The 23,108-nt window shown below is 36.2% G+C and overlaps 1 protein-coding gene across 3 annotated transcripts in view; it reads left to right on the plus strand.

Annotated features, from left to right (window-relative positions):
* Nucleotides 1-381: 381 nt before the first annotated feature.
* chuk (component of inhibitor of nuclear factor kappa B kinase complex) overlaps nt 382-23,108 on the plus strand; it is a 72,172-nt gene continuing 49,445 nt past the window's right edge. Inside the window, exons 1-3 of one of the 3 annotated variants that reach the window (XM_039773618.1) lie at nt 382-745; nt 20,762-20,842; nt 21,834-21,948. In XM_039773618.1, coding sequence (XP_039629552.1) covers nt 21,844-21,948 — 105 coding nt within the window. In that variant the 5' untranslated portion in view covers nt 382-745; nt 20,762-20,842; nt 21,834-21,843. Of the gene's footprint in view, nt 746-20,761; nt 20,843-21,815; nt 21,949-23,108 lie in introns of all 3 variants that reach the window. The other 2 variants (XM_039773600.1, XM_039773609.1) reach the window with 2 other exon arrangements.

The raw sequence follows: 23,108 nt of genomic DNA on the forward strand, positions 1-23,108 counted from the left end.
GTATCTGTTAAGTGGTCTTTTTACAATAGTATTGCCTATATAAGTCAGATGGGCGTTATTGTGTATGAATATATCAAGTAACTTGCATAAAAAAGAGGACTTTTCCCTTAAAGTTAAATTCTCTCGGAAAAATCTCTCGATCCGGAACTGATTAAGAGGAAACTGAGTGGACATTTTGGACAGTGACACGCTTGTTAAAGTCGGCATCTTTTTGTTATAACGAACAATGTAAATTTACAACCAATAGGGGACGACTGGATTCATACCTGGCGTTGTGGCCCAGCCTCTTAAAGTCGTACTTGTCATTTATTAAATTTGTCTTTCGAAGGGGGCGTATTTAAGAAGTCATATAACAATACTGACCAATCAGAATGTGGCCATAAGATGACGTCACTTCTGGGAAAGTACGGATAGTAGCACTTCAAGAAAACTAGTGCTGTGGTGCTGGCAAGGGAATGTTTTTCTTTCTTTTTTTTAGACTTATTGTAGTGGAAGCTCTAAGGTACTTTTTCGTAACTACAAAAGTCTTTCCAGTTGTCTTGAAAAGTGTCATCGAGATGGTGGCGTTCGGTATACGCAGTGACGTTGGACTTTTGTTATGAAAAGGTGTTTGTATACATCATTGTGGAAGGCCTGAAGTTTTGAGAAGGAGAGGTTTAAACAGATATTTACACACTAGTGGGCCCATTTTATCTTACTGGATTTACAAGCCACATCGCAAGGACTTCTGAAAGTGACGCATCTGGTAAGTTTGCATGTTTTCGACAGATCCCCCGCCTGCGTTTAAGTCTGTTAGTGCTTATAATATCTAATGTGATGTCGCTTTCCAAAAGAAAATAAGGTTGTCCAAAATTAGTAAGAGCTTAATATTTGTCAGTGCGCACACAGCGTCTTCAGCAGATTTTCAGATAGCAACATTTCCGAGACTTTGTAAAACCTGCTTCCGGTGCAGATTCGTTTTACAGGTTCAATATGAAGGCGTTTATTTTGCATATTTTACCGTCATTGGTTTCTTCCCGACACTTAGACCTAGAAAAATCTAAATCATGAAATAAATAGGTAGGATTTTAATTTTTAAAATATGAATGTGAGCCGAGGGATATCAGTATTACCCTTTGAGAATTTTTTAGGCGGTATGGTGGCGCAGTGCTTAGGTCAAATCACACATTGTGTGATGATAATTCCAGACTTGACCCATTTCAGGTCCTCGAGGACCAGGAGCTCTGCAGGCGTGTATGTGACTTGATCAGAGGCAGACTTTGAATTAGAATTCAGAGCTGGAATCTCTTACCCACCCAGGCCACACTATACATGCCATTTTAAAAGATGGTTTTACCTCCAGCCTAGAGAATAAGCAGGTGGCGCAAGAGTTCACTGCTGCCTGCAACCTTGTCAGTTCTGTCAGCGTCAAGTCCAGCAAGAATCTCGCGTTCAGGGCTCAAGGTAGTCCTGCTTAACAGAGGTTATCTGCCTGTTCTTTACAAGCTTCACTACAGAGACGTTTTGTTCACAAGCCACTTGTGTCGCAAACATGGTCAGCAGGAACTTGTAGCTAAAGCCAATGACATGATAGGCCTCAGTCAACTTTTGCAGCATGTGGCTTAGTTTTTTTTTCTTTTGGGAGAGCTGAATAATTTCTGTCATCAGCTCCAGGGTCTCCTCATCCAGAGAGCTACTTCACTGTTCTCACGCAATAAATATTGTTGTTTTTAATCTTACAAAGGGTAGGCAAACTAAAACCCATATTGACAAATGGATAGCCTTGTTGAAGGTATAGTAATAAAATATTAATATAATTATTATTACTGACTGTAATAATTGTAATCTGGAAATCACTTTTGTGCTTGAAATGCATTCAATAAATACTATTGATTTCAAGATAAATAAAATCAGACATCCATATAATCCCATGCAAGTCATCCCCTTTTTGACAAGAATAAAAACATAACAGCGCAAATTTTTATAGGTTTGAAACCAAAATAAATTGGATGAAGTTCAATCAAGTCAAATATATAGCAGCACCATGCAGTGACACATGCTTCTGCCTCTCGCTGTTCCCTCAGGGTCAGAGGGACCTCATATGCCACTCCTTCTCCCCTCTCTTTGTCAGTGGCTACACATCAGTAGTACAATCTCCGTCTGCATTTCTCTACCAAACATGCAGACAGACTGTACTTGTAGTGTGTCATGAAGGGGTACGTCTAATAGAACCTCCAAAGAAGATGATAGTTTAAAGACTCGGCTAGTGCTGTGTCTGTGCCCTCACGTCAGCCCCTGAGCCCTCCTTACCACCACCACCACCACCGACTTTTGAAGGTAGCGCAGAGCTGTCATTTCTGTTTCATAGCACTAGGGTCTGCATTAGTTTTGCATGTCCTCCCATCTATCTATCAGTTTGATTATTTGTACAAAGTACAATGAAGCTGGTATGTGCTCTTTTCACTATTCTGCCAGTCAGTGAGAGTCTGTATTTGTAGGCTTTGTAAAATAACAATACAGAATGCAATGGGCAAACAGAAAGCATCATTTAGGAAAGAATAATCATAGGATATGAGTGTGCATCTGTCTGTCATTATGCCATGGCTGAACATAACTGTTGAAAAAACTGAATTGCAGAGGAAAAGTTAGATAAACAGAATACAGCTTGGCGCTTGTCATAACTCCAACACGACAAAGTCTGTGAGCAGACGTGCAGAATATTCTTATCTGAAGAAAATAGTTACACGAATCCATAATAAAATAAGTTTTTCTAATTTCCTTTTGTTTTCACCAGGATGCCTCATAAATGCGAAAGGCGTTTTCTTAAATTGAATCCTTCTCTGCCTCAACTGTTTGGTTGTAAGGCTTTTTCATTCACCGTTAGCCCGTGGTGTGTATACATTGGTCCCATTGTAAACTGCACAAACCCATGTATATACATTTAAAACTTATAGAAAAAGGGGTTCATTTCAGAACACAGTTTTAAGTGGCAAATGAATACATAACATGATTGCGAAGAAATTATGTTGATTTGAAGAATATCAAACTTATTCTTTAAGCTAGCTAGGCCTGTGACTGCTTATGAAAAGGATTGAGCTTTATATAGACAAACAGTAAGTTTCTGAGAGACTGTCTTTTAAATACAGTATTCACAGACACCCCAATCCATCCATCCATCCATTTTCCAACTCGCTGAATCTGACCACAGGGTCATGGGGGTCTGCTCGAGCGAAACCCAGCCAACACAGGGTGCAAGGCAGGAACCAATCCCGGGCAGGGCACCAACCCACCGCAGGGCACACACACATGCCCACACACCAAGCACAATTTAGAATCACCAATCCACCTAATCTGCATGTCTTTGGACTGTGGGAGGAAACCGGAGCACCCGGAGGAAACCCACGCAGACACGGGAGAACATGCAAACTCCATGCAGTTAGGACCCGGGAAGCGAACCCGGGTCGCTTTACAGTGAGGCAGTAGCGCTACCACTGCGCCACCGTGCCGCCCCACCCTGATGCACTTGTGCCAAAACAAGTTTAGTTGTCCAATAATATTTATTATAAAACCAGTTTTACTTGCTAAAAAGTGAAGTTGTGTTTAGATTATAAAAGAAGTATAATTAGGAAATGCTACCTGCTTCACTGATTGGGACAGGCTTGTGTTGATTTGAAGGGGCAAGGCACCTTCAGATCAGTTCTGGGTATATAATTAAATAAGCTAATACTGCAGCACTACTCCAGTTAACACTGTTTATTTTAAACTTTCTTTATAGCTACATAGAGCATGTTCAGCTGACAAACGGATCCTTAAATATAAAATCACAGCAGTGTGTATCAATGAATTTGTTGATTGACCACAGATTTACAAGAGTTTCGTGGGACCTCTGAATTCTGTCTTTATCTGAAAGGGCAGGTGGTGCTCTACCGTAAAAGATGTGAACTGCACATCTGCTCTGTCACTTATGTCTTTCAGACTTTCCTGTTGCTGTGTTGTTAACAAACAAACATGTCAATGTTCCTGTAGCCCCCCTTGTGCCTTGCCTCTCTACATGATGCACTTCTAGAAGAAATACAACATAATAATGAATTTCACAACATTCATAATGTAGTGATGGATGAAAACTGCTAAATAGAATATCACAGTTATTGTTTTTTTCCATTTGTGTTGGCATTTGTTTTAGCAAGAAATCGGAATGAATTTGATTTCATATGTATTAGCTCCCGAGCCCCCGATGGCCAGTGTGGGCATGGATTTGAAAGTGAAGTACAGGGTGTGCTCATGTTAAGCTAAAGCAGAGCTGCCAGTTGCCATACACACACCTTTAGTATATGGGAAGGTAACCTGTGTTAACAGAAATTCAACAAATTTAAACCCCGGATAATTCATATTCATTAATTTTGGTCAGCTTGTTGCTAGGCTTAAGACCAGTATATAAATTAGAACAATTCAATACAAGAAATTTGACAAGCGTTCACTCTGTCAGGCTTGTTTGCTCGGTGTCCCAGCACCTCATCCAGATACTTCCTAAAGATTGTCATGGTTTCTGTTTCAGCTACTTGTTTCAGTAGTTTGTTTCTGATTCCCATATTTCTTTGTGTAATGAAGTGCTTCCTAAAAGCCCTTCTCTTTAAATCGTACTTTTGTATTCTCGTGATTTGCCTTTTAGGTAAAACAATTCTGCTGGATCTACTTTATTAATGTCTTTGAGGATTTTAAAGATCTGCTTGGATTAGCTTTTAAGGAAAATCCCAGGTTTAAACTGCAAGTGTCCTAAGGCAACAGTCTGGTCATGCGGCTGATGAATTTTGTTATGGTGACACGTTTGAATAAGAGTTTAAGGAGTTGTTTGTAATGTATTTGTTAGTCACTCATTGCTTCATAACACAAAGCCTCGTAAAGTCTGGCCATGTAGCAGTAAGCAACCAATAGACATGCTGAGGGCTAGCCCATACTCTAGAGTGTGTTATTTATTTATTTGTGTGTGTGTGCTTTCCAAGTTATATTAAGACCAAACAAAGTATTTCTTAAGGTCTTGTTACCTAACAGTAACTCACTAATGTAGCCACCTTCACTAACTTGCCACAATTGCAAAGTCTTCACCATGTTTTCTATTTAACTTAATCATCGTAAAATATATCTCCAGCATACCTTCTTTTTTAGATTCTGGAATGTCACATTGATCCATTACTTAAACTGGGCACCAGCTGAACATCAGATTTTCTTTTCTGGTTGGTTGAAAGTACTCCATTACTTTACAATTAGTAAGCACATTCAAATCTTTTAGTGCTTAACCACTACAACGTAACACCATCAGATGTTTTGGATCTGGCGACTCGTATTACCGGTTTTATTCTATGGATTCCTCTGGAATTATCTTTATTCTGATTGTGTATTTTGGTTTGTAAAGATTGTGTTTATGATACCTTGGGTGAAATCATTTTATCAGTACAGTCACATTTGAAATTCATATCTCCTATTTTCTGACTGACATTTCCGTGTTTGATATCAGTAGGTATCCAGGTATTGCCTGGTTTATGATACACAATGTCGGGGTGGGGTAAGAGGTTGTTTTTGCTTTGCTCTGAAAGTCCTATATGTAGATTTCAACATTTATGTTGCTGGTTGATTTCAAAAATGTATAAATAAAAAAAATAGAAAATTCCGAATTAATCTCCGAAAGACTTTGTGCTGACACTTGGTGTGAATGGAATGAGTCAGTGTGGCTGAATATGCAAATGTACTATTAGGTGTTTTTATCTTCCATCCAGCTTCTTTTCCTGCTTTGTTCCTATTACTCCTAGAGGTGGATTTGGGGTTTGATGATCTGAAGCCTAACTATATCCAGATAATGGATGGAAGAACAGCCATTGCAAGTGTGTTGTCTGTCCTTAGGTGTCTGTTACCTTTGAGCTGTTTTATTTTTAAAGAATGCACCAATACTGCTCATTAGTATTCTTAACAGTCCGATGTTGCCCCAAAGGCTGCTCAAACTCAATATCAACTTCATCCTTTGTCTTTTTACGGGTATAAACAAGTACTAAAATTGAAGGTCAGGTGATTAAAATAAAACTTGTACAACTAGTAAGGTGACTGAATGTAAATTACTAAGTGACTGGGATGTGTATGTAGTTGTGGAGAACTTAAGAAGATTGTTTCTCACTAGAGAAACAACAATTGCTGTGCAAAAAAGCTGCGTTTTAACATGTGGTACTTGTGTACCAGTCAGACTTCCTTATTTATTTGATCTAGCTAAAATAGAGTTTGTGTTTGGAATTACATAAAATTGTCACATACAGATTTGAAGTTTTGATATATGTGAATTTTATTTTTCTCACCTTTTGTTAAATTGAAATCTTCTGTTACTACAGTCTCAACACATACTGTTATTTTCTGGAAGACCAACCACTGCTGCGAGATGCATACTCAGGTTCAGGCTGTAGATAAATTTCATGCAGAGATGCAGCTAATAACAATGTAACCACTATGTGTTTATGATATTAACAAAAGGAAGAAATATATTAATAAGGGTAGATTAATTTTCCCAGTTACACAATGCCACCGTGGAAGTTCTCATTGTGATGTGTTTGACATTTTTTAAGTGAGTTTTTTTTACGTATAACCAATGCATCTAGTGATTCATCCTGAGTTTTGCACACCACTCATTGATGTTTCAAACCTTTGTATAATTTTTTCTTGTACCACCTTTAATTCTTTGCTAGTTGCATTTCAGATACACTCTATGTCCAAATAAATATTAAGTGCAGGTAGTTATGTTTCTTATTAGCAAATTTCTAAGATTAAAAACAAAGTTATCAACAACACATCATTTCACTAGGAGATGCTAGGTCAACATTAACAGAACTTTAGAAACTCAACACTTATAAATTAAACCTATGCAAGTTTTTGAGAGGTTAGCTGTATTGCCATAAGTAATAAATAATAAATACTTAAACACCATCACAATGCATACTTTAGTAGATTCAGTTATTTCATTTGTTAAGCATGTAAAGAATCAGAGTGTCTCAATTTATATATTAATAGCCTACATAACAAAGCAATCTGTTCTTAATATCTGTGAATGTCCAACAGAGCCACATATAATTTTTGCCCTTTTATGATGGAAAAAAATTTCTGTAACGGTAAATCTAACAACTTAGAGTAGGATAAGGTGGCAACACAGGATAAAATGACTTTTCCTTTTAAAATTGGGTCAATGAGTATCTTAAACTATTCTTGAGGCACATAGGGCCACAGTTTGGATGTACAAGGGTATTGTTTGCTTCAGCAGTATACTGTTTAAACAGCATTCTATACAAGCCCATTATGGTGAGTTACTCTTCTTGACTACCATAAATAGAATATGTTGTAATTATGAAAGTAACATAATGACAGTTTGGGAAATTATATGATAAAGATGAAACCACTTTTTATGTGGTTGGGGATGAAGGGTCCTGTTATTCCTCCCAACAAAATTCACCTAGTACCATAAAAAGTAATGATCAAAGCATTACAGTTACTTTGGAATTAGTAATCAAAGATGGCACAGCTCCTTAAATTCAGGTGGCCTTTAAAGTAAAATGCACAAAGTTTAGAAGACATGTTTTGTAAAATTCCTCATCCTGAAGGTCCAAAATAACAGTGCTGGTCAAAGCAATTATGTAAAATTATAAAGAAAATGTAAAGAATCTGTATAGCCCAAACCTGTCTCAAGGTTAACTATGATTAAAATAATTGGTGAAAAGGAAATAATAGAACTTAACAAAAGTTATGCAGGAAATATCAAACATGGTCGCCATTGTCTGAAGGTGATAAAGGAAATTGCTAAAGGTTAAAGGTCAGTCACAGTGAGGTGTTATAAAAAGCATATTGAGGTAGGTGTAATGGTGCCCCAGAAGCTTTTTTTTGACAAATTTCTTTTGAGTAGTTCCTTGGCTAAATCTACATCCAGCAGGGCGTCCCATAGCTTGTTGATTCAGTAGGCCTCTCTTGAAGTGCTGCTACCAGCCCAGCACACAATAATGTAGTAAAATGCTTTGGCTAGAGTTGCAGAACATGTAAAATATGTTATTACCCACATTAAAGGAACGCAATCTACTAAGAAAAGGCTCTGGCCTTTTTTACATCGTTATTATATGTGTTATTGGACCAGTCCAGCTTGTCATTGATGTGGACATCCAAGTACTTGTAGCAGTGCTGCACCTCTACATCCATTCCCTCTAGTGGCTCTGCTTAGAGACTGTTGGTGGGGCAGGTTTTGCTTATGTTGAGTTGCAAACAGCTTCCTTTGCACCAAGTAACCAAGTTCTCCACCTGATTCCTATACTCTGTCTCATTCCCCTTCTCAGTACATCCCATGAATTTGGAATCATCGTAGAATTTATGCAGGTGACATGTCCTGGTGTGGTATTTATAGTCCAAAGTATACTTGATAAAAAGAAAACGAGACAAAACTGTTCCTTTTGATGCTGTACATTAGAGACACAGTTCTTGAGCCCTATAAACTGCACACCATAGACTCATCCACCTGCATATTGCTGAGCTTACCCCTTAACGAGGATTGCTGGATTGTTTTGAAGGCACTCAAAGGGTCAAAAACCATAATCCATCATCTTAATTACCTAAAAGAAAACCACCAACAGTTAGGCTTCTTCTGCTTGTGGGTTCTGGGATAATTGGAAGAGCGGCATTAGTAAGCTACAGTTAATTTATAATTCAGCCTTTCCTATCCTGTCTGTCTGTCTAGATTGTCAAAATCAGTGGTACGTGGTGCTATTCCTATTCTGTCTGTCTGTCTAGATTGTCAAAATCAATGGTGCGTGGTGCTTTTCCTAATCTATCTGTCTGTCTGTCTGTCTGTCTAGATTGTCAAAATCAATGGTGCGTGGTGCTTTTCCTATTCTGTCTGTCTAGATTGTCAAAATCAATGGTGTGTGGTGCTTTTCCTATTCTGTCTGTCTGTCTGTCTGTCCATCTAGTGTGTATATATTATATGTATGTAATGTGTACAACCTTTAGAAAGAATAAGCTGTGCCATTCCAGAAATGGCATTTGGCATTGTTCACACTTTGTGTTTGGCTCTTCCATTTTTAATTGTTTGTTTCAAATTAATTGTAATTCTAATACAATTTTCCTGGTGTATTACAACTATAACAACTACACACTGCCTGCACCTGGTTTTAACTGCCAATTTTTTATTTAGGCAAAAAAATCTGTGACATTTAGGATTGTGGACAATTTACACAACCTTCGGACTCACTTTCTTAGAACTATTATTTGTGAACACTTAACTGGCTGTCCAGATATGTGTGATCAAACAAATACCAATCATTTTTTTTTCCAAATGCATGACATGAATATTTGTGAACCTCTCAAAACTTATTCCAGCACTCTGACCTTGTCTGCTGAGCAGTGTGTGAAATGAAAAAATAGTTGAATTGCATTTTACACACAGGCACAAAGTTTTCTTGAAGTGAACCTGGCCACTTGTGTTCATCAAACTGACTGAATGTCAACAATACTTGAACAAAAGGGAGACTGCACCCATCACTCAGATACTATTTGCTTTTTTAAAACTGCATTGGCACATTCTAGTTCATACTAAAATACCATTCAATGCTTCACAGTAACAAATTGCAATACAAGAGAAATCAGACACATGAAAAATCTGTAGTAAGGCATCTTATAGATATGAGTAGATTTCCTTTATGTGTTAATGACAGTGTCAAAGTACAATGTACATTTTAAAACTTGTTACTGCTCTTATACCTCTCAGCAACACTTCAGTTCCTGAATTTAAAAATAATGAAGTGATGACTGATTCTAAAACCATTTGAGGTGTGGGAAAGGAATTGAGTAGAGACACACATAAAAAATCTGGTCCCGTTGATTCCCCGTGGTTGTAGACATGAGAAAAGGTCAGTATTAGTATAGTAGATAGTGAGGTATTTAGAAGATAAATAAGTTAGAAAAATACATGTGGCGTAACATTCAAGCACTTCACTGACTGATTTAAGAGCTCAAGCATTTCATATTTTCCTACTTCATCAAGCTGGCAGTTATACTATTTTTATTTATTAAATATTTTTGTTAACAAGGGGTGATATTTAAAAATAACTGTAATAATATTATACAATTAGATGTGTTAATAGACTACATTAAATACATATTTTTAGCAGCACTTTAAAAAAAATCTTTCTAAATAGGTTTGTGGTGGCTTAGTAGCTTTCATAGAAAGCAGAGTCCAATTCAGGGGATATAAAAATATGCTGTTATTAGCTATTGGTTGTGGAGGATCTGTGACTAATTGTTTTCCAGTTTCATATTGTCAGTGTAAAATTGTTTGTCCCTCCAGACCATAATAGAAAGCAGGTTAGGAGCATTGTTGATTACATTTTAATGTGCGAATGACCTTAATGTGCAGCAGTGAAGTTATTTTAATGTAATCAGTTGCTACCAGTGGTCCTTCAAACAGGGAAAACACCTTATAGGCCTACATCATAAAATTAGTCAGCTATTGAATCACATTATTTATATGTAAATTCTGCCCTCCTTTCTTTTTGTAGAAAATGGTCTGTGAGCCTATCTTACCAACTGGGAGTCTTTTCCAGAGACATGACCGATTTTTCCCTCAAAGGCCAGCAGAGCAAGGTGGCTTGAACAGTTTTAACCCATTATATTGCGGCTGTATGACTTGACTCGTTTTAAGCAGAAGAAGCTCCTCTCTACACATACTGAGGTGGCACCAATTATTGTCACTAGCTTGTATAACTGAGGCATTGTAGCATCCAAATCCCAAATCTTTAAAAAAACATCAAGAAATCACACCGCTTACCCCTTTAAGTCACAATTTGAATATAGGACTTCAGATCTCAGTCTCCCTGAACCAAAGAAATGGCCATAACTTTTCAGGAAACTTTGGAATGCTCCTCGGGGAAACTCGTGTCTCATTTCATCAAATTTCCCTGGATTGATTAGCTCTAGGAAGTGCGTACATTCCAAATTTGAAAAATGATGAGAGTGGCCATGTACCAATTTCTGTAACAATCCTGGGGATCCTGTAATTGTGACAGACACTGACACTTTTGCCTAGGCTTATTTTGAGGGTCTGACGTGAAACTTGCCAATTTTGCGTAAACAGCTTTGAAAGCCTCCTCTGAGCTCTTCTTTAAAAAAACAACGAGAGACTCAATTCTTTGTTTGCAGTAAAGAACATCCACAGCCCTCTGCTGCACAAGACCGCATCAGTTTCTGTGATTTGTTCATATGTATTCAACCTGAAAACAAACTCCTAATCCTCTAGTGTCCTTAAGAAGCTTTTGGCAGCATTAAGTATGTCCTCATTTACTATGGTCTCATCCTTGATAATCTTTTCAAAAGTCTGCAGGAGCCAATCATAGTTGTTCACCACAGTTCTCACTGTTTGTGATGTAAAGTTCCACTGAGCATTTCTGGGCAACCTTGAACACCCTGCAGATTCAAGAAAAAGACACCCTCTTGGTAGATTTAGAAGAAAAAATGTGACAAACCCAGAGAGAGATGCAGAAAACATTCTGGATTCAGGCAAGCTTTTTGCCCCCAGAGACAACATCAGGTTCAGTCTGTGTGCATAGCAGTGTGCAAACATAGCCTGAAGTCCATTTGTTGTGGATCCCATGACAGCAACCCCATCAAAGATTTGAGCCGCAGTTTTTGCGTTGTAATTGTAGCCTGTTTTCATTTCAAAGATCAAAGACAGACTGGGCATCTCTTCCCTCTTGAACATCAAAAAAATCCAACAGATCACTCCTGAATTTGACCTGCTGTATTCACATATCAAACTTTGACAGACAGTTATGTATGACATGAAATATCAGTTGTCTCATCTACTTGCCATGCAAGAAAAGGGCGCAGTTTGAACTTGACTTTTTGATTTTGTCAACAGTAGTGACTGCAATAGCAGAAATCAAATCATGTTGAATGGAATGGGACACGCCAGAAAACAGAAGACTAGAAAAGTGTGGCCAAGACAATCATATTTAGATAATGTTCCAGTGAATTCTCTGCAATTCTCCTTGATAGTAGATTCACTGCCCTCATCATGCCCTCTGAATGTCAGCTCTTGACGGCCAAGCAGTGAAGTTTTATTAGTTATTCTGTTTCACTGTTTCATTGTGTTTTGCTATCTGAATGTGAACACAGTCATTAATTGCATTTTCTGCTTTGACCCTGCCAAGGCAACTTAACTGTGCACATGAACTCGCGTGTTCATTGCTTTTCTCATGTCTTTTGTATGCCCTGTCAAAGTTAGTCAGATCCCCAAAATCCAGTTTTGACCAACCTGAGATGATTTCATTAAGAGGCATGGCCAACAGTACATTCCCTTTGTCACAGAGCTTCTAGTCAGCCAGCTCACCTTGTCGTACCAGGAGAGTTGAAAAGACTAGTTATTTTTCCCTGACTTTCTAACCAAATCTTGGGCATTGATCTGTCCTGCTGTTTAAATTTGAGTCTTTCCTCCTAAGTAAGTGTGCTGGAATACTTAAGAGATTTGCATGTGTGCCTCTACCAGCATTTTACTAATTTGCATTGGTGATGTTTTTGCTTCCAGGAGAGGATGTTGGATGAGTCAAAGAGGAAAATATAAAAGTTGAAGTAACTTCTTTCAAAGTAAATTTAAAACTGTATTCTAGTCTCTAATTGACTCCATAACACAGACAATGGGAGGTTTTGAAATTACAAAACTTTGTTCTGCGTGCTGTAATTCAGAATATCTCAATTAAAATGGAACTTTCCTGAAAATTTCCTTGAGGACTTAAGTACTGTATCTTCAAAATCAGTCCACGTACCTGGTTAATAATTACATCCTATACAGTTTCTCTGTTTTCCCTTTTATAGTTATTTGGGAATATTATTTATTGTTCATAAAAAACAATGCATCTGTTTACTAAATGAAACATTCAATATTACAATTCACTTGTATTTCTTGTGCAGAGAGTTTGTTTCAGCTTAATTTTTAATTTGTCTTATAAAATTAGTCATTAAATTCTCATATTAAATTTAGGTTCTCACATTAATTAAATGCTTCATTTAGGCTTTTTCTACTCATAAGAAAAAAAGGTGAATAGTTTTGGGACTATCATTTTCATCTCCGTTTACTACGTGACTCATTAATTGTAAGCTTAATTTGCAGTATATTGGTTATTTAGTGAAATGTACAAAATGTATGTTTGCTTGCTGATTGCAGTGAGAAAAAAATATCTTGGTTTAACGTAAGTAACTGCTGACTAATGTATGCTTAAAACAGTTTGTTTATGTCCTGTGTTGTTATATTGTTTTAATAAGTGTGATCAGTTGCACTCATTAATATTCAGGACTGCTTCCTGCCTGTTGGTAGCGGTGGAGAGGGTGGTAAAACTTACAGTATGTGGAGTCTATTTTTCCATTATTAAAACACATGGTGTGGAGGATGCATCACAAAGTTTATTCTCACCCGGACAAAATAGACTACTGTAGCACCTCATGTCAAAGAGCAAAGCAACTAAATTACCATAAGGCTTAGAAAAGCAGGGGCTGAAAAGATTGGTCTTTGAGATCAACCAATTTACAAATCGAGTCTTTTGTAGTGAAAATCGTCAGATTTTTAGATTTGTGGTCAATCGACTGGAGAGTCTCTGAATAATAATATTTATTATTTATTTATTTAATTTATTATTTGTTTATTTAATGAAGTTCTGTAAAAAGTCAAATTTCCACCGGGGACAAATAAAGTTCTATATATCCATCTATCCACCCAGAAGAAATCTTACTGGCACTGAAAAAAATTGCCTTTTGAAGTTATTTTTTTTTATTGTAAGTGGTTTCACAGATATTTTCCATGTAAATGTACACAATTATAATTACATTTTATTTGCCATTTGGTTTATATTCAGTCATTGAGTAGTTTAATGCTGTTTGTTTCATAATTGTGAATTCATTCAAAAAATAAACCCATAAATTTAATTAATTTTGGGTCATTCCATATCAAATCAACCAATTTTCCAGAAGTCCCAAACACTTAGGTCTCTGAAACAAATACCAGGTGTATCCATGTCATCCAGGTAGGCACCCTGTAAAATTATTTTGATGCAAGAGCAATACTTTCCAAGATATAGCCAATTTTGTGAGGGGAGAGGGGTGTCAAATTTGAAATGGTTTTATCTTTTGATCAATTTTGACAAGACCATATCTCAAGAACTAAACCACCTAGCAGTTGACACAACATGGTAAGAGCAGACCTTTAAAAAGATTATAAACAATCAAGAAAATGCATCGGGGTTTGACCAGCAGACCTCTCAAATGTGTAAATTTGGGAGTAATTTTCAGACCAGCTCAAAACACTGTGGGAATGACCAGACATTTTTTTTAATTATTTTTCGTGTATCCTACATGGACCATTCTTTCTCAAAAAAACAAGTCTTACTTTTCTTATGTGAATCTTTCATTTTTATTTTTGATTTTAAACATGGGTTAAATTCACCATTGGCCAGTAATGATAATCATCAGGTTCTTCATCACTAAGTTGGATATCAGGAGTGTGATTTTGAGACAGCAGGATCTCAGCCGCTACTGCAGTGGTGAGTATTTGGAGAGTCAATTGACTGTCTTTATCAGACACCCGGCTGATTTTGAGTTTGCCATCTTCTGTAGGGATGTAACAGTGATATTCTTGAGTACCAGGTATAATTTTGGCCATGGAAAATCGCATTCTCTGGTGAGCAGCATTTGATAGGACGTCTTCATTTGAATTGAAAAAAGTTTGACATTTTAGATAACTTACTGATTGAAATCACAATGATTACAATTGTTGACACATGGTACATTCAGCCTATGTTTAGGATAAACATGAAAGATTTGCAAAAGTAATATAAGGTTTGTGTTTTGAGAAATAAGGGACAAAATAGAATAAATGAAAAATATTTAAAAAATTACTTGCACATTTCCACATGCCGTTAGGGTGCTTCTGAAAATGAAATCCAAAATGATTTTTTTGGTTTGTGATACAGTTGTTTTTCTGTTTATTGCTTTATCAGAAAGCCTATATAGTTATCTGAATAAGGAAAAAAAATCAAAAGTCTGTGTTGCTTATAAATATGTGTTTCTGATGCCTAAACATAGCTAATTCAAAAACTCAAATTGTATTTTGGTCAGATTTAAGGGTCTGCCTTGACCATGCAGGATCATCTGGACCAAATGTTTCAATTTATTTACATACTATACTAATTAATATACGAGCATGCAAAGTCTGAGCCTGGTCGGTGGTTTAGTTCTTGAGCTATGGACTTGTGAAATTTGATTAAAAAAAATTAGGCCAGACAAAATCGACACCCCCATCTCCCATTGATAAACTGGCTGTATCTTGGAAAGTATTGATCTTACATAAAAAAAAAATTACAGGGTGCGTCCTGACTAACATGGGTAAACTTAGTAATTTTTCCAGAATTTCTGAAGAGTGTGGGCCATTGGTTGATTTGACATAGTTGTAAATGGAATGATCCCTTTTTATGTCAAGATTTTCTACCTCAAATCCTAATGAAAAATAATATTGTGTTTACTATATATACTATTAATTAATCTACATATTGATGATTTACAATTGATTTACAATTCCTAAAAAGAAAACATGTAAATCATTGAGTTTTTTTATGCTAACCATATACATTTGGTATTACTAACATTTATATAGCCACACTGTATCGCTACAAACGATTATCTAAACAAATTGCTTTTACACTAAATTCGATTGCAGTTTTCACTTAATCTAAACCTTAACTACCGTGTTGTATTGGGAGCAAAACGTGACCATAAATCAGCTTCCACAACCACGCAAAATACAGGCCATTAAAAAAAACAAACAAAAAAAAAAACAAAAAAAACAGAAGTTTTTTCTTTCCAGTCATACAAAGGTATGGGGAATCCTTGGAATATATTGCAAAAACGTGGTGGCTCTTTATAGAAAATATCAAATTTAAAATGAGGAAAGTTTTATACATAAAATTGGTTTACTTTAAATTATGTTAACTGTGTATGGGGCAAAATGGGTATATACCGTGTTTTTAGTATTTAAAAAAAAAAAAAAGTGTTTATTTTGAGACATTAACATTAAATGGGTAAATAATGACAACAGTCCCTGACGCTGATTTGTTTCAACATTAATTCATTATGTTACTATGACATCTAAGAGATTTTTGTGTACGTCACTAAAAAAAAATGCAATACCAGTAAATGGGATTATTTTAAATTAATTTTAATTTTTAATTAATTTCTGCCCACAGAAACAGGAAATCAATAAACAAATGGGTATTGCTAGCTAAGTGGAGGCACCGGCTTCCCACTGTTAACATCACTCTTCCCCCACCCCTCGGCCCCTAGCCTGTGTCTCGGATCACTCATGCAAGCAAACTATGATTACTTAGCACAATGAGAGAAACTGCAAAATAAACCGGAATGTTCAAGCAAATTATACAAAAAAAGCCGATCTAAATCTGTTTAGTTCTGTCACAAAAAGCGGACAGACAGACAGACGTTGGATTTTATATAATATTTTATATATATATATATATTTTATATATATATATATATATATTATATATATATATATATAGATATATATATATATATATATATATAGAGAGCAGAGTAACTTAAATTACATACATAAAGTAAACATCCCCAAGAGTTTAGAAGTTTAAGAGAGCATAGTCTTCAGCCAAGTTTGAATTATTTCCATATAATTTTTTTTTATAACAAAATTCTGGTAAACTATTGAAATATGTCTTAAGTTCGACACTTCACTAATTTTGTTTGCTTTAGATTTTTGTACTTGTGGGTGAAAAGGCCTGGACAAATATGCTTTGGATTATATTTAACTATTAGGTTACATTTATCAGAGCATATTTTGTTAGTTTTATGCAGAGCTGTAACTACCTCTCATTACAATCCACCACATATTTGACCACTGTGTATAAAATGAATAAAATAATTTGAATTGTAGAAACTAAGCAGTTTTGTATTCAAGATTTATCAGGTGTAAATACTTTTATATTCACCAAAGTATTTTACTTTATTTTCATCATTTTGTCTGTTTATTAGAATATTAGTATATTATATTATAGAATATAATTTTATTTATTATTTTATAACTTGTCTGTTGTATATTCATTCACCTAATCAAAAGAGTTATTTACAAATGCCCAAAGCATCTCAGTGATATTCCCTTAATAACAGGATATGACTGTTAAATACCTGGTGGAACTGAAAACCAGCAGCCACAAGGGTTACCTTAGACTGGTTTTGAAAAACCCATGTTTAGGGAAGAGGGAATGCTGTGTGTAAATTGGCTAAATTTTTTTTTTAAACTGCGGTGATTATTCATTTGGGTTAGTCTTAATAATTGAAAAGGGAGTTAGTTGCTTTCACTGTTCTTTGTACTGTTACTTAAGGTATTAACTTATTGGACACCATATTATCTATACTAATAAAAGGCAAAGCCCTCACTCACTGACTCACTCATCACTAATTCTCCAACTTCACGTGTAGGTAGAAGACTGAAATTTGGCAGGCTTATTCCTTACAGCTTACTTACAAAAGGTAATCAGGTTTCATTTACAAAATTCTACACGTAACGGTCGACAACGTCCGCCATGTTGAACTTTCTTCTTTATGGCCCCATCTTCACGAAATTTGGTAGGCGGCTTCTCTGCGCTAACCGAAACCAGTGTACATACTTTTTTCGGTGGTATGACGCCTCTGTCAGCCGCCATATTGAACTTTCCAACGGACTTTGTTACTTATGGGCCCATCTTCAAGAAATTTGGTGCGCAGGTTCCCAACGCTAACTGAATCCTACTTACGTACAAATATACGTCCATAGCCTGCAGCTTGGTCACTGTGTGAGGAGGTGTGGGGTCCCCCATCCCAACGCCTCCCACATTGTTGGCTGCCTGCCTATATAAGGCCGTCCGTCGCTCTGGTCTCTACATTCCCTTCCTTACTTCGCCATGGGATTATACGATATGATTTTAGTTATTGTGCAGGTATTTTAGACTTACTTTACGTTGTTCAGGTACCCTTTTCCGTTATCGTTCCAACCGTACCCCTATTAACATGTCTATCGAGGAGATCACCATCGATCAAAGAACTGTCACTTACCGAGTGGTTTCCATGCCCGGAGATGGCACCTGCCTTTTCCATTCTCTTTGTTACATATTGCACGGCCATATCAAGCTCACTCTTGATATCCGGAGGAACATTGTATCTTATGTATTGAATGACTGGGACAGGTTCAAGGTGTCAGGCCCGCACCTGGGGGGGGACAACCATGACACTTGTCAGGGGACTGAGCTAGATAGCCCTTTAAGTGACGTTTTAAAATGTACGCACATATTTGAAACACGAAAGGGGCCCGAACTCTGTCAGCTGCCTGGGGCCCAAAATTTCCTAAGTGCGGGCCTGAAGGTGTGGACTGATGACAGTACAGGAGATAATTATACTACACAGCCCACTATAAGAGTGAAATGCTTAAGCCCTTCACCTATGGTTCTGCATGTGAGTTGATGGCTGCCGCTGAATTGTTTAGTTGTTGCTTTCAAGTGTACCGAAATGGCCAAATATTTTACACCTTTTGACAACCGCCAATGCCTCTTAAACATCTAAGATTCACAGGTGATGTTTTCAGTAGTGGACACTTTGATGTTTATGAATGTTTAAACTCTCAAAAGCTGGCTGTGAAGTTATTGATGAAACCGGTTGTATGCTTACAACGCTTGACAGATGCCGATTGTCACTTTAACACAAGTCCTGCAAATACTAACGTAATTGAAACAAACCATGAAACTCAAACTGATTATGACAGCAGCAATCCAAGCTGTGAGATTTGAGACAAGATTACTTTTCACATGGCCAACTGCACATTGCATGCTCAAGAGTAAGCTCAGTGCACAGCTTGGTCATATTACAACCGGAGGGCCGAACTAACAATGTGGTATACAAAGAGACCCTTAACAAATAATTATTGGTATGTTTTCCCTCTGTTTAAAAAGATTTTCTTCTTAATAAAAATTTTAAGGCAGTACTTCGCCGCTGTGAAGCGTGGGTATTTTGCTAGTTAACAAATAATATTTACATCTATTCCAACTTATTTCATTTTGATACTTGGGGATATTAGCTTAAACAGTTAAATTCATATTTTGGTTACTTTCAGCCCACCATATCCTTTGAGATGGGTTCCAGGACCCCCTGTGGATACTAAATACCCTTCAATAAAATAGACTAGTATTTGTGTCTAGCTTATACACTATCTCCTGTAAATTTAATCATCTCTATATTACTTACAAAGGTTTTAAGAAGCCTGATTTTTTGCTTAACTTTCTGGCAAGTGAATGTTTGGTCTTCTTTGTTTGAGTGTCTTTATTTTCCAGAATATGTACATGTCTTTTATGTTTTGATTCTTTAGATCTCCTCTTCCAAAAATTTCTTTTCTGTATTATCAACGTTAGACCTCGGACAGTTACATTAATTACCCTATACCAGGAGCAGAGTTAAATAAGACATAGGTAGCATTCAGCAGCAAACACTAGACAAATAATTGACTTGCTGCCATTGTATATGTTTTCATATAGCCCCCAATATAATTAACTGTAATTTTACACAGGGCTATTAAAATTACCAAACATGGCAAAAAAGAATGTACAATGCACTTAAAATATGCTGTTGTCTTATACCAGGCGTAATGTTGTCCAAGTTCTTTTAGAAAAGTATGAGACACAGTTAGACAAGATTGTAAAAAAACAACACATTTTCCAAGGAAGCCAGCCTTGCCTATGTGACAGATTTAGTTGGCAGTGCCAATTTGCCATCAGGGCACTTACTCAGCTTTTAAAAAGAGCATCCATTACCAAAGGAGGAAATGGAGGAAACCTTGACTAGTCACTCACCCTACCACTTCTTGCTGCTCTATGTGAACTGTGAGACAATATCAAGGTTAAACATTTTGTTTTCCAGTGTTTTGATTAGTTATCTGGCCTCAGATACAAATCTAATTATTAACTTCACATTTATAAAAAATAATCCTTCTCAATTTCCACATCCACCACAGTGTTAATATTATAATGCTTAAATGTAATGAGAATATGCTTTATATCTGTATTTTCCTTTGATGTGGTTTTTGCTTGCCTAGGCAGCTTTTTGCAGTTATACTTCATGAAGATTTTCAGATCTTTTGAGGGAAGAAAGTGCATATGCAAACTTAAAATACTATATGTTAATGTTAACTTTTTATTTGATACAGTGGACAAACAAGTTCATAAGAAAAGCTCAGTAATGAAGCAGGTTATTAATATTTTCCAAATTTTTCGAAAGTAACAGTGTACAGCAGCATATTAGATTTTGGGGTTGGTTTAATTTCACAGATTCCATACATGACAGTAATTTGTTGAAATTGGCACATTTTCTTGTGGCATGTGTTTGTGCATGCAAATTCATACTTGCAGTATGTTCTTTGAATGTTTAAAATGACACAAGACACTGGATATAGAAAAGCTGACATTTCTGTGATCAATTTTCAATGTGAGAACACATTCACATTTCCTATTGGATTCAATAATAGGGTCTAGCAAATGACAAGCTAGCAAACTCTTTCTCTAAGTCAACCACATTGATCAAAAATGTAAGAGTTCACTGTCAAAGGTGTGGGTCCACTACACCTGAAACAGATAATACAATACAAAAATATTACCACCTTACAATTTTTCTGCTGTTTTTTCAGGAATATCATCTGTAGCATTGTGTTACTTAGTAGATTAGAAGCTGCCAGTAGGTGATGAAATACTGATGAAATAACAATACAGCAAGTCTATCATTGTTAGTATTTCAATATAGAGTGCACTTTAAGAAATAAATTTAAGTGAAGCCATAACTTATCATATCATTGTAAAGTGTAATCAGAAAACACAGCCTTCTTTCAAAAGTTAATAAAAAATGCCAAAACCTAATTTTATCTCCTTGTAATTACCCTGGCACTCAACTTTTAGTTTCATGCCCATCTTTGCTTTTGAAGAAAACAAACTGTGAATGCAAGTGAAATTGCTGGCCCACAGATAAGTTACCAAAAGAGACTTTTTGACTTTCATGTTTCAAATGCCTTTAATTGGAAAACCTATTTTGGTTTAGTGACATTCAGCCAGTGCTTGGTGACTTAGTGAGTTTTAGAATAGAGTTTTCAATATTCTGGATAAAAAGCTAGCACACAAGCATGCAGATTCATGCAGGTATCTGTATGGATATATCTTAAAATGGAGAACTTTTATTTGCAACTTCATTTGTGCATTAGATTTGTGTTTTAGATTTCCTTTTGAGAGAGGTTGCTTCAGCTTGTATATCCTAATTTTGTATATGTTGACCTTTTACTCAAACAGCCATCCTGACAGCAAAATAGTGAAACACCTACAGAAGTGAAATACATGTAATTACATTCTGGTATCACTGTTATTATTGAATATACCTCACTGTTACTAAAATATTTAATAAATAAAATGTGATAACTTGCTCTTTGAAGTTAATAGAAAATTATGAAATTTCATTGTATAGCATATGTTCCTAACTGTGTAAAATATACCTAAAGTTACACTTATGTTCTTTGATTTATTTATTTTTTTTTTAGTTGTAAAATTTTTGTAATTAAGAGTAATTTTGTATTTTTTGTCTATAAAATAAAAGCAACAGAAAATTCAAGTGGAGTAAGGTCATTTATTATCTTTTTAGACAAAATATACAAGAAACGTGATATGTAATGTGGTGTCTGTTATTTTTTTCTTTTGATGTGTTTTGATTATATATAGGCACAAAACTATGGATAAGCCCCCATTTCGTCAGATTCAGTCATGTGGAAAATGGGAAATGAAGGACAGACTGGGAACAGGGGGATTTGGCAATGTTTATCTATATCAAAATGAGGTATAGTAATTTATTTTATTAATTTGTACAATGTGAGACGAACTAGTGGTTGATGTTTTTTGTAGTTCCTATATTATTTTTCCCCTCACCTACAGAGGAGATAATCACTAGCAACTAGCACTTATTTGTGATCATCATAGAGTCAGTAATTTTTGGAATTAAAAATGAATAAAGGTGAAATAATGATGAACAATTTTAGATCTCACTTTTATTTTTGAATACTTAAAAGATGAACAAAACAGCCACTTTGACTTTTTTGTCTGTTTAAAGCTGCTTAATAAAATCTGTACTTATTCAACAGCACAAACTGGTTTTCATTGAGAAATTGTTTCAGCAAAACCCAGCAGCTTTAAAATAAGTAAAAACAGGCTTTTATGTGGCTGAAAAATGCTACAAAACCATTAGAGACATCAGTAAAACCTTAGGATTACGTGAATCAACTGCCTGGAACATTATTAAGAAGAAAGAATGCACTGGTGAGTTCAGTACAAGATTGCAAAGGCACTGGTAGGCCAAGGAACACCTCCGCTGCTGATGTCACTTCACTATGGTGGAGAAAAAGCCATAATTGCCAGTCTGACAAATCGGAAACATTTTTGGGGAGGCAATTGTTTGTGTCAGAGACTACAATCTGCAGAAGACTTCCTGAGCAGAAATACAGGGACCACTCTGCAAGATTCAAACCACTAGTTAGCCACCAAAACAGGATGGCTAGATTATAGTTTGCGAGTAAGAACTTAAAAGAGCCTGTAGAATTATGGAACAAGGTCTCATAGACAGACAGTACAAAGATTAACTTGTATCAGAGTGATGGCAAGAGCAAAGTGTGGAGATGATAAGGAACTGCCAAAGATTCAGAGCATACCATCTCATCTGTCAGACATGGTGGGGTGGGGGTTATGGCTTGTGCAGGTACAGCGGCCACAGAAACTGGCACACTCTCTTCTTCTTTCAAGGTGAAACTGTTGACAGCAGTAGCACAGTGAATTCTGAGGTGTATAATAACATCTTATCTCCTCAAGTTCCAGTAAATAACTCCAAATTTGTTGGATGTTGCTTTATCCAACACCAAGATAATGAACCCAAACATACTGCTAAGGCAACACAGGATTTTTTTTAAAGCTAAAAAATGGAAAATGTGTGAATGGCCAAGCCAACTT

This window comes from Polypterus senegalus, chromosome 1, assembly GCF_016835505.1.
Source record: "Polypterus senegalus isolate Bchr_013 chromosome 1, ASM1683550v1, whole genome shotgun sequence".
Lineage (NCBI taxonomy): Eukaryota > Metazoa > Chordata > Cladistia > Polypteriformes > Polypteridae > Polypterus > Polypterus senegalus.